The following is a 12,480-nucleotide window of genomic DNA, read 5'->3' on the forward strand; positions in this document are numbered from 1 at the left end:
TTTTTTGTCTTTTTGAGATAGGGTCTCGCTACGCAGTTCAGGGTGGCATTGAGCTCACTTTGTAGCCCAGGCTGGTCTCGAACTCGCGACGATCCTCCTGCCTCAGCCTCCCGAGTGCTGGGATTACAGGCGTGCGCCACCACGCCCGGCTCCTTAATTTTTTTTGAGAGGTCAAAAATCTGTGGTCACTCTGCCCTTTAAATAAGAGCCTGCGGCTCGCAGACTGGCTTCCCGACGGAGTGGCCTGCGGACTCCGACGCTTGCGGACACGAATTTTGATGTTGGGAGGGTTCAGCCCTTTCTGTAGAGTGGTTCAGGATCTGTAGCAAAGTTGTCATTGCTAAGATCTACGTTGATAGTCGCTTTCGGACCCACAACAGGTAATACATTTTTGAACGCCTGGTGTCTTAAGGATTCTGGAACCAGGGAAACTGCGCCGTGGGGCACAATTAGGGAGTAGAAAGAAGACAAAGGAGGCTGTTATTTATGTTCTGTCCTGGTATGAAACTTTCCGCGGTGGGGCAGAGAGTATAGCAGCTGCCTTGCTAGACGGTTCTTCAGAGTCATTAAACTTGAGAGCACTTTCTTTAGAACCATAAAATCCTGTATGGTTCTGTATCCTTGTAAGTTAAATGACCTGTAGTAAATCTCTGAGAATTATGTGATGTTTGATCTTCAAAGAAGAGCAGAACTTGGGTTTCTTGAAAAGAAGGCTTTTCTCTGTTTAGAAAGCTTCGTGAAGGTCAGTTAAGTTACTAAAAATAGTTTTTTCTGTGGAAAGTAAGGACTGCCACAGTCAAGATAAGGGAAAATAATTGATTTGTAAAACAATTGCAGAGACAACAAGTTAGCATTTTAAAATTCACATGTAGTCAGAGTCCAAATATATGAAAGCTCTTGGTTGACTCGCTTATTTTCAGTGATAATAATCTTTGACCTTTGGTGATCAACACAGTCTGTTTTGTAACTTTTTTTTTTTTTTTTTTTGAGACAGGATCTCAGTGTAGTTCAGAGCTGGGCTTGAACTTCTTTTGTAGCCCGGGTTGGCCTCAAACTTGAAGCAGTTTTCCTACGTCTCGCAAATGCTGGGGTCATGGGCATGTGCCACCATGCCCACCTCATTCCCTTCCTCCCTCCCTCCCTCCCATCTATCCTTCCTCCCTCCCTCCCTTCCTTCCTTCCTTCCTGCCTTCCTGCCTTCTTTCTTTTCTTCAGGGTCTTGGTATGCAGTTCAGGCTGGCCTTGAACTGACTGTGTAGCCCAGATGGGTCTCGAACTCAACAGCCATCCTCCTGCCTCTACCTCGCTAGTGTTGGGATTACAGGTGTGCGACCCCATGCCCAGCTTCATTCTTTCTTAAAAATGTTGCCTGTGTACTGTCAGTGAACTATTGGTCCTGATTCCTGTCTTTTGTAAGTCTGAAAGTAGGAAAGGATTGATTTTAGCTGTTTCCTTTTGTTAACTTTTTGTTGTTGTTTTGCACAGTGCTGGAGATGGAACCCAGAGCCTCAGGCATCCGAGACAAGCACTGGACACTGATCTAGGCCCTTTTTATTAGCTATTTACACGACTTATTGCCCTAGTTAATTTCTTGGCAGTAGCAGGGAAGCAGATTCAAGAACAGATAAAAATCCACTCTTTAGTAATGTTTTTTGTGTCAGTGTTTTATTGTCTTTCCATTGGAATAAATAGGTTTACTCCATTTGTGTCCTACTGCTTAAAAGTGTTTTTTTGTTTTGTTTTTTTGAGACAGTCTCACTATGTAGTCCAGGCGGCTCTTGAACTCACTTTGTTGCACAGGCTGGTCTCAAACTCATCATGTTCCACCTGCCTCAGCTCCAAAGTGCTGGGATTAGAGGCATGTGCCAGCACACCCAGTTTAGAAGAGTGTTTTACATGGAGTTGGTCCAATAAATGTGAACTATGTCAGAAATAAACATAGCTGGGTGGGGTGGTACACACCTGTAATTTGAGCACTGGGGAGGCTGAGACAGGAGGATAGTGTCTTGAGGCCAGCCTGAGCTACCTAATAAGTTTGAGGGTTAGGCTACAAGATGAGATCCTGTTTCAAATTTCAAACACACACACATCTAACATAAATCAAAGGCACAAATACCTGGAGATTAAAGGGGTTGGAGATGGGATGCTTTTTTTTAAAATCACAGGTCTAATTTTTTAATGGTGTGTTCTTTTTCAGCGTGGGTTGGTGTCTGAGTAAAGGATATGTGGCAACATTTTGCCTCTAAAAGCCTTACATAAGCTGTCTGTGTATCTGAAGTGCTGACAGATCATGAATGTTCTGTTATACTAAGAAAGTGAAGTAAAGGAAGTAAGGTTCAGAGGAAGATTTTGGTAAGTGTAGTGATAGGGATTGAATGAAGTATAAACTATAAAACATTGAAACAGATTGTAGAGAGAAATACATTTTTCCTTAACTGGCAGTGGGAGAAAGGACTTGTATTTCCTACCCTTTTTTGTAACACTGTTCCAACTGGGTGATTTCTGAATAGTACTAAGCTGGCCCTGGCGGCTCATGCCTATAATCTGAGCACTTGGGAAGCTGAGGCAGGAAGATTGCTGTGAGTTCAAGGCCAACCTGAACTACATAGTGAGATCCTGTCTCTAAAACACAACTGAATAATATTGAAAATGGTCTACTTTTTCTGTTATGGCCTTCTTCACAGTTTGTATATTTCACCTATTTTGTGTATGGTCTCTGCTCCAGCTTTTTTGGCAGTAAACTGTTATTTTGATTCCTATTTAATTCATTTATTTCTCAATTAGTATATAACTTGAAGGAGAGAAGGATGTGATTGGTCTAATCACAAGTCTCAAAATTAGCTTTTCCTATTTGACTTTATATGTTACCATAGGAAAGCTTTGTGGGTATTTGTAGAGGCAAGGGTAATACAAAAAAGAGATGTGAAAAGGATTTATTAGAGTACCTGCACTCAAGAGCGGAGTACAGGTACTGAGAAATGAGGCACCTAAAGAGGAATTTTTTGTTTTGTGTTCGTTTTTTTGAGACAGGGCGTTGCTGTGTAGTGCAGGCTGGCAAACTGGTTTATGTAGCCTGCATTGTCTTTAAACCCAGGGTGTTCTTCCTTGGAGTGCTGGGGTTACAGGTGTACTGCACCACACCCAGCTCTAAACAGGGATATTGTTAAGTTGAGTTTTAAACCAGGCATGGTGACACACAGCTGTAATCCCTGCACTCAGGAGGCTGAGGCAGGAGGATCCTTGAGAGTTTGAGGCCAGCTGCGGCTACAAAATGAGCTCAAGGCCAGCCTGAACTGCATAGTGGAACCCTGTCTCAAAAAAGAGAAATAAATAAATTAAGTCTTTTTTTTAAATAAATTGAGTCTTAATGCTCTCATTTTAGTATGGTAGAGTGGCAGGGTGTGATTTTGTCCCCCAGGTATATTTGGCAGTATCTGGAGAAACACTTGGTGGTTAAACATTTAGAGAGGGAGAGAAGAGGCATTGTTGCATCTAGTGGGTAGAGGCCAGGGATGCTGCTATTTGGCTTTACTGTTTTCTAATGTGTTCCTGGCAGGTTGCATAAAATCTGCCTATATCTATAAAATAGAGCTAATAATATTAGGTTCTCATAAGCAGGTACTGAAGATTACATCAAATAATGTGCAAAGTGCCAAGTTACACATCCCTATAGTCCAAACTACTTAGGAGACAAGGCAAGAGGACTACAAGGTTGAATCCAGCCTGAGTAACTTGTCTCAAAATAAAAAAGGACTGGGGATATGGGGAGGTAATTTAGTGCAAAGGCCTTGCCTTCAATCTCTGGTACCGCCAAAAAACAAGGACAGTTGTCCTAGTATCTTTATAAAGTGAGAGATAATTATTCCATTTAATACTTATTTCAGCCCTGTCTTATTTTATATCCTCAGGTCTGTAAGGCTCATGCCATAAACAAGTAGCTTCTCACTATAGATATTTTTCTTTCCCATAGTTAAGAATTTGAATCAGCTAGCCAAGAGCTCTGTATCTGTTCATTCTCAGTTGATAAAAGCAGTTAAACAGAATTTGATTTTGTGACTTCATTCTCCTTTTCCTTTCGTTTTTATAAATTGAAATAAATTTACATTGGTTTTGGTTTGGTTTTGTTTTGTTTTTGGTACCAGGAATCGAACTCAGGAGCTTGTGTTTTTGCCAGGCAGGCGCTGTGCCGCTGAGCTATATCCCTGGCCCTGTTTGTGATCTTTGGGAGTAACTATTTTTATAATTCAGGTCTTGATGCAGTTGTATATGTATGAACAGTACCAGCAAACATCTAATGACTTGGGACTGGACCTTAACTTATATTTTGTGACTCTTCTAAATCTGAATTGGAACCATATCTTTATCTTTGTTACCTTGTTGCAATATAATGTAGTTTCTGTAAAACACATTTGTTGTATGTCTAAATGATCTGATCATTTAGGGCTGGCTTGCTGTGGGGTGGTTTGAATGTATTCGTTCTTTGTTTTTTTGCTGTATTGAAAATCAAACCCAGGGCTTCTTTCTTCTATGCTAGGCAAGCAATCGCTGTATCACTTGAGCTGTATCTCCAGCCCCTTAATAGTTTCCTTCTATAGAGAAAAAAATCAACAAGCATGTCTTCACAAACAAAGCAGACTTTGTTTTTTTTTTTGATTTGTTTTTCTTCCTGTACGGGACTTGAACTCATGACCTTGTGCTTGCCTAACCCTCAGCCCCTATTTTTTTTTTGTTTTTTTTTGACAAAGCAGACTTTGGACTGTTCATTTAGGCTCCTGTAACCAAAGAAGAGCCACACCATATTTGTGATCAAGAGAGAAAGCCATGTTGTATCTTCAGTGTGTCATCTTTGAAATAGGAAGTGTTTCATTATTGTTGCTACTCATATTTTTATAGTATCAGTCTTAACTGTTTATATATAGTTCTCTCATTTTAGCTAATGGTAACCTTATTTGCCTTTAGTAGTGGTACAGTTTTATGTTTAGATACAGGAAATTTGAAGGGAGTCAGTACTGAGGGCCAAGAGGTTGGGTTCTTTGTTTGGCACACTATCTTTTATAAAGTGAAACATAAACTCAGTTCTGTTTAAATAATAAATTATAATAATGATGGAGCATCTGTCTTGTGGAAACTGTGGTCAGATTAGAAGTATACATAAGAGAAATATAATGAAAGGCTAAAGAGAGCATTCTAAGGAAGTTGTAATGGCAAACTGAAAAAAATGTTAAAAAGTTTTTATCTTTACTATTACCCTTTGAGAGTTTCATAATCTCAAATTGAAGATGCTAGGCAGAGTAGTGCATGTCTATAATTCCAGCACTTGGGGGGCTGAGGCAGGAGCACTGCTGTTAGCCCAGAAAACAGCCTGGGCTACATAGTGAATTCAAGGCCAGCATGAACTATAGAGCAAGACCCTGTCTAAAAATCCCCAGAAATCTCAAATTGAAAAGCCTACACAACATAACATTTGTTTTCTACTTGTAGTAGAATATTATAGCCAATAAATTAGTATTATAATTGAATTATCTTGATATTTGTTGTTACTCGTGATTAAATTGAGAAAAACAAGGATCCTTGAGTCAGTTGATAAGTGTTTACAAGCGGTTTGGCACCCTATCAGCCTAATCTTAGGAAATCTGCATAGTTGTTGGAAGATAGTTTTCCCACTAAGTGCTGTCATACAGATAGACACATATTTGTGTATGTGTGTTTATGCATATTTGTGTTTTCTTTCTCACAGAAAATGATGCATCCTGTTGCCAGCAGTAATCCAGCATTCTGTGGCCCTGGCAAGCCTTCCTGCCTCAGTGAAGATGCCATGAGAGCCGCTGATCAGTTTGATATATATTCCTCCCAGCAGAGTAAATACAGCCACACAGTCAGCCACAAACCAATGGTTTGTCAGAGGCAAGACCCACTGAATGAAACACACTTGCAGACTACAAGTGGCAGAAGCATAGAGATAAAAGATGAACTAAAGAAAAAGAAAAATCTCAACCGATCTGGTAAGCGTGGCCGGCCCTCGGGAACCACCAAATCAGCAGGATACCGGACCAGCACAGGCAGACCCCTGGGAACTACCAAAGCGGCTGGATTTAAGACAAGTCCAGGCAGACCTTTGGGTACAACTAAAGCTGCGGGATACAAAGTCAGCCCAGGGAGACCTCCAGGTAGCATTAAAGCTCTATCCCGTCTTGCCGATCTTGGTTATGGCTGTGGCACTGCTGCCTTTCCTTACCCTATGATGCATGGTAGAGCAGTTCATGGGGTAGAGGAAACCAGCAGTGAAGTCAAGCCACCCAGCGAGTGACTGAGGCAGGAGAGGAGGGCCAGGTTTAGAAAGAGATTGTGAATAATCCCAAAGCTTCTTGGTTTGATTTTGACAGACATAATTTTATAGCCTGGGCTTTCCAAATTTGTTTTTCTGTTTGAGTTCCCCCGCCCCCTGCTTTTGCTCAGAAGCTGCCATAGGCTTTCAGATGCACTCAGGGCACAAGCAGTGGCATTATATTTGTACATAGGTTCAAACGTAATTCCTAACTAAGACATTTTTGCTTTTCCTTACAGTTGTGTCTTACGTTCATTACTACTTTTGAGTCATTCTTAATAGATGCTTTATGTGCTAAACAACTGAAACCATTATACGTATTAGTTTGTGAGGTAAGCCTGTAATATCTAAGGGATGGAGCAAAAAAGCAAACTAGTGATTCAGAACTACTTGAGGTAATGGCTATGTGAGTTTTTACAACATTCATGAGACAGGACACAGCTGTTTGAATTTACATAGACTTCAGATGTTAAAAACTTATTTGTAGTGTTCTGAGGTCAAGCAGCTTATTTATTGATCTACATGGCATTAATTGATTTAACCATTATTCTTAAAAGAATTCCTTAGGGTTTGCCTTTCAGCAGTAATAGGTTTTATATTTTTGAGTTACCTACAATCATATGTACCAAACACTACAAACAGTTCATATTTACAAAAAATTTAAACTGTCTTATAAAAACTGCACATTACATTTTTAGTGAAATACAGTGCATTCTGAGAATCACATATTCAGTAGAGAAAATATTCTTAAGGTCTGCATGTAGCTACAGTCACTAATTTTAAGTATTATGTTAAAACATTTATTACTGTTGCTCATTTATTTGGAATGTTTTTTAATTTTGCTGAGAAATTGTCCCATTGCATTAACACTTCATTTCAGGTTTATTCTACCAAAGGACACAAATTGAGTGGTAGACTGTAAAACTGCTATAAACCGAATGCAATTTCCTAACTCTTGGAACCCAAATACTAATGTAGGAATCCATCTATGCATGAAACATATAAGAAGTTTTTGGCTAGTCTGATTAAAAACCTTATTGTGGGTCTAGGGGACTACTTCATCGAAAACACCCCTCCCCAATAATACTTGCTTTTGAAGCAATATAGAAAAGACAAAAACAAATATTGGGCAAATACGTATGTTAGGGACAGAGAAACCTCTTTCTAAGGTAATATTCCTTATTAATCTTTTATTTTGAGTTCTAAAAAATATTGTAAACTTCAGATTTGAAAAATTCCAATGAACTTTAAAGTTACAATGTTTGTACATAATGACATTAAATGCCTTTGAGATTAAAATGTAATATTACAGGACCCAAAACTTTTACATTAATTAAAATTTTACAAGGGCACATATTGTGTTGGTTGGGCTTGCTCTCAGTTAATGCAAACTCTGCAAATGGATGTCATGTTTCATACCTTTTTTATCAGGAAAAAAGCAGCAAGCCTTCAGGTGTTCCAGTGATGCCTGACACAATGAGCTGGACTTTGTGCTGCTCTTTACAGTAAGAGGTGTTGCATTATATGTGGGGACTGTGTGTGCACTGGCATCTAAGACAGTGACCTCAACAATATTAGCTTTGCACAAACCATAGTGAACAGTGATGGATAACTACATAATCAGTTGTAACATTCTGGCAGCTAAAATGCTACAAGAGTTTCTTCTTGCAGAAGCTTAGAATATATAAAAAACTTAATAATTTTCTCAGAACAGTATAACTTCTGACACACACAAATACTTGCATCCTTACTCATGTGTTCATCTGTTTTTCTTCTGTATCTGTCATTTAGCTGTTTCTTAAGATGATATTCAGCAGTTGGCTTCTTAGGAGTACTTTCTAGTTCCTAAAGACAGTTGTTTAATTAATTGTTCTACCATAGAATAACATACCATTGTCCAGAATTTGGTTGCATGTTTTATAGTAAGTTCATTTGACATTGCCCTTTCATTTGTGATTTTGTTAAACATACCCTTCTTATTTCTCCCCTGCCCTTTGCTACATTCATTCCCTTCTCCTCTCCCCCAGCCCCCCAGCACATCTACTCAATGGTGCTGTGCTGTGTGTCGGAAGATAAAGCAGGTGTATTATTGTATAATAAATTTTGTATACATGTTTATGAAATAGTGAACTAAGGGAGATATGTTCATCACAGTGTTTATTATCAGGAGCTATGTCCCAGGAGACAAGGGGGACAGATGGCTACCGTTGTGGATGGGTAACGTCATTTAGACAGCTGAGTTTACTGTTCATATGAGCACCTGGAATATTAGATTTATACACTGGTGAACATCTCCTGATTCCACTTAACTTTTCTCCGTGTGAACAGTTTACTGGTGCCATGCTGAAGAGAAAGATATATAAGTGATAATATGAATGAAGTCTTAAAATGCAAAATATTTTTACTTCTATATAATCTGAAGACTCTATTGTGCATCTTTTGTAACACTGTCTCTTGTCATGATAAACACTGAAATAGCATGTTGAACAGTTGCCTATACTTTAATATAATCAGTTGGGGAAAACTGGCCTTTTCCCTGCACTGTATGATTGTTCCTTAAAAGGTAAATTGCTAATTTTATACTGTGTAATTCTGTTCTTCACAAAATAGGTTTCACTATTCTATATAAAACTGTTGGGTCAGAAAATGATCTGCTATTCAAGTAAGTTTGCTTTATTCTTTCTTTAAGAAGTATTTTAACATGCCTTATTTATTGTTACCATATTAATAGGGTAATACACATGAAATTTTCATTTTTTGACAGATATAACCTTGCATAACTAATCTTTAGTAGGGGATGATTTTGATACTATCTTTGGAGTTTTGCACTGGGTATTAAAAATATACTGGCACAATGTATTACAAGAAAATTAGTATCATTAATTTTTAATATTTGAGGACTTTTTTTAAATGTGTTTTAATTAGACTAAAAATCCTATTTTTTATTTACTTTTTGAAGAAACCTTGTCAAGGTATTATTCATTCCAAACCAATGTTTGTGTGAATTTACATATATATTTTCATGAAATAAAAATAGAGTTTCTTTGCATTAAGGAGGAAAAAAAATCTGGATCCATTTCTTAAGTTAAAGGTGATTCGTCCAGTGTAAGAATAACTACCGTGTATGAGCTAAAATAAATGAATAAACGTCTTTATCTTCTAAGATGCTTTAAAAACAGTTCAGGGGTATTGTAACTGTTACTCTGTCAGTCGTTGTCTATATGCAGTACAATTTTATTATCTCTTTATAGTAAAGTTTAAGAATTCACAACAGTTGTTGCAAATATTTTTCTCCCCTTGGACATAAAATTTTGATGCCATCCATTTTGTTTTTGTTTTATTATAGCATATCTATTTGCTCCTAAACTCTGGAATGTATCTAAATCTTTCCTTTGCTTTGCCCACATCCTCCTAAGTAGACACATCTGTGCTCTCACATGTAATGTATTTAATTTTTTGAAAATTTAATTTTTTGAAAATTAAATACTCTAGTAAATCAAGTGTTATTTAAAGGAGTCAGATTCTTTGATTCTTCAAGTTATCAGTTTCTTTTTCTGCAGATAATTATGGAGAAAACAATTATCAATTACTGACGATAAGCACGCTGTCCTCTGCTGTAAAAAGTCTGAATAGATACTGTGTATGTTTCTATGTCCATGAACTCGAGCTACTCATGTGCAATTATGTGTGGGAATGGAGTAGTGTTCATGATTTGTATTTACATCATCATATGGATGTATATTTATTAATAAAGTCATTACTTTAAAACCAACTTGTATTTTCTACTTTTATTTTTTAGCATAGTACTTTTCAGTAGGGAAATGAAACCTTTTTCATGATTGTAGTGTATTTTTCTTGAAATTTTGTATTCTGAAATCTGCTCTTATTTTTCTTAAAAAGTCTATATACAGAGTCCATCAAAGAAAAAAAAAACATGATTTTTCAGCAGTTGGTGTTACCCTCCTTTGGTGAGACCCTGGAGAATGTCACGTATCCCAGAAAACCTACTGCGCTACTGGCTCTTAGAGAAGAAAATGCATGTGCAGCAATCTCAGTGACCAGGGTTACCCCAAGCAGCTGTTCACTGTACTAATAAATGTTGGGAACCTGAAGACCACCACTTTGAACTCCTCTTGCAATTGTAGTGGCCAAAACTGGGCATGGTAATGCACTCCTGTAATCCCAGCACTCAGGAGGTTGAGGCAGGAGGGTCACAGTTAGTTTGAGGCCAGCCTGAGCTACATAGTTTAGGAAGAGCCTCAACTATATAGAGAAACCCTGTCTCAGAAAAAAAAAATTTTTTTAGAAGCCAGAGTAATTTGTATTAACCTCATGATGTCTCAGTAAATTTAGTAATAAAATATTTATCCTGTCCGACATTGTGGCACACACCTACAATCCGAGCACTGGGGAGGCTGAGACAGGATGTGAGTTTGAGGTCAGCCTGGGCTACATAGTGAGTTTGAGGCCAGCCTGAACTACAAAGCAAGACCCTGTCTCAAAAAATCAAAACAAGCCAGATGTCATGGCACATGCCCGTAATCCGAGCACTCAGGAGGCTGAGACAGGATATGAGTTTGAGGTCAGCCTGGGCTACATAGTGAGTTTGAGGCCAGCCTGAACTACAAAGCAAGACCTTGTCTCAAAAAATCAAAACAAGCCAGATGTCATGGCACATGCCCGTAATCCCAGCACTCAGGAGGCTGAGGCAGGAGGACTGCATGAGTTTGAGACCAGCCTGGGCTACATAGAGCCTGAGTTACAAAGAGAGTCCCTGTCTCAAAAAAAAAAAAAGTGAAAGCAAGCCCAGTGTGATGTCATATGCCTGTGAACCTAGCATTCAGGAGGCTGAGGCAAGAGGATCACTGAGTTCAAGGCCAGCCTGGACTACATAGTGAGACCCTGTCTCAAAAACCATCCCCCCCAAAAAACTGAAAATATACAAGTTTATATTTTATAAGTTGAAGTATTTAAAAAAAATTATCCTTTAATCCCCATTTTATCTGAATCCTGCAGATCACTTAGAACAAAAGGCCTACTGCCTTTTGTAAGTAGTTACACTGAAGTACAGATACTTGTTTACAGATGGACTGCTTTTGCAGTTCAATGGTGGAAGAGTTGAATCGCTGTGACATAAGGCCAGCAAAACCTTGAATACTTACTATCTGACCTTTCCTGTACAGAAAAAGTTTACTGGCCCTTCATGTAGAAGGATAGCATGGAGTATTTGGGCTTGACTTGAACTCACTGTGTACCCCAGGCTGGCCTCCTAACATTAAAAAAACTTTAAAAAATTGATGGCTTTTTTTTTGGCCTTTCATATCATAAATATTCTTCACATTGTGCTTTTCCATGGGTCTGTGTGTATTTTTGCTCCAGTTGTTGAAGCCTGTGCACCTCACGTGCACATATGCTGTTAGGTGTACTGTTTCTGTTCCAGGAGAAGATCTGCACCTTCGTAGTACTGAACCGTTTGCTGTGGCTCATAGGGTTAACTGATTGTTTTTTGTTTTTTGGGTTTTTGTTTTTGTTTTTGTTTTTTTGGTCTTTTTGAGACAGGGTCTTGCTATGCAGTTCAGGCTGGCCATGAACTTACTTTGTATTCCAGGCTGGTCTCAACTCACAATGATCCTTCTGCCTCAGCCTCCCAAGTGCTGGGATCACAGATGTACGCCACCACGCCCGGCATGATTGTTTATTAATTATATTTTATTGCACTTTTTAGATGTTTGTAGAGTTTTATAAAAATACTTGCTTAACCGTAATTACACCTTGTTTGAGACAGGATCTCAGATCTCACTGTGTAGTTCAGGCTGGCTTTGAACTCACTGTAATCCAGGGTGGCCTCTTCCTGCCTCAGCCTTCTGAGTGCTGGGATTACAGGCATGCTGTATCATGCCCAACTCACAGCTGTACTTGGCTAGAATTTGCATTTTCTAGCAAATGTCAGAGCAGATCAGTGTTTTTTCATTTAAAAAGCCAGCCAATTGAAGCTTTGTAGTTTCAAGCCCTGTGCGGTGGCTCACACCTGTAATTCCAGCCCTTGGGAGGTTGACGCCAGCGTGGGCTACATAGTAAGTTCAAAACAAGCCTGAACTGCATGGCAAGGCACTGTCTCAAAAACAAGATTTGTAGACTTTTTTTTTTTTTTTGTC

General features: G+C 38.7%; 1 protein-coding gene across 3 annotated transcripts in view; it reads left to right on the forward strand.

The window, feature by feature from the left end:
- LOC102006745 (chromosome unknown open reading frame, human C5orf24) overlaps positions 1–10,097 on the forward strand; it is a 10,614-nt gene extending 517 nt beyond the window's left edge. Inside the window, exons 2-3 of one of the 3 annotated variants that reach the window (XM_005376468.2) lie at positions 5,738–6,167; positions 7,757–10,097. In XM_005376468.2, coding sequence (XP_005376525.1) covers positions 5,741–6,167; positions 7,757–7,797 — 468 coding nt within the window. In that variant the 5' untranslated portion in view covers positions 5,738–5,740 and the 3' untranslated portion in view covers positions 7,798–10,097. Of the gene's footprint in view, positions 1–112; positions 381–5,737 lie in introns of those variants that run through there. The other 2 variants (XM_005376467.2, XM_005376466.2) reach the window with 2 other exon arrangements.
- Positions 10,098–12,480: the final 2,383 nt, after the last annotated feature.

The sequence above is a fragment of the Chinchilla lanigera genome, unplaced genomic scaffold (genome assembly GCF_000276665.1).
Source record: "Chinchilla lanigera isolate Chin_1 unplaced genomic scaffold, ChiLan1.0 scaffold00007, whole genome shotgun sequence".
In the NCBI taxonomy this organism is placed as follows: domain Eukaryota; kingdom Metazoa; phylum Chordata; class Mammalia; order Rodentia; family Chinchillidae; genus Chinchilla; species Chinchilla lanigera.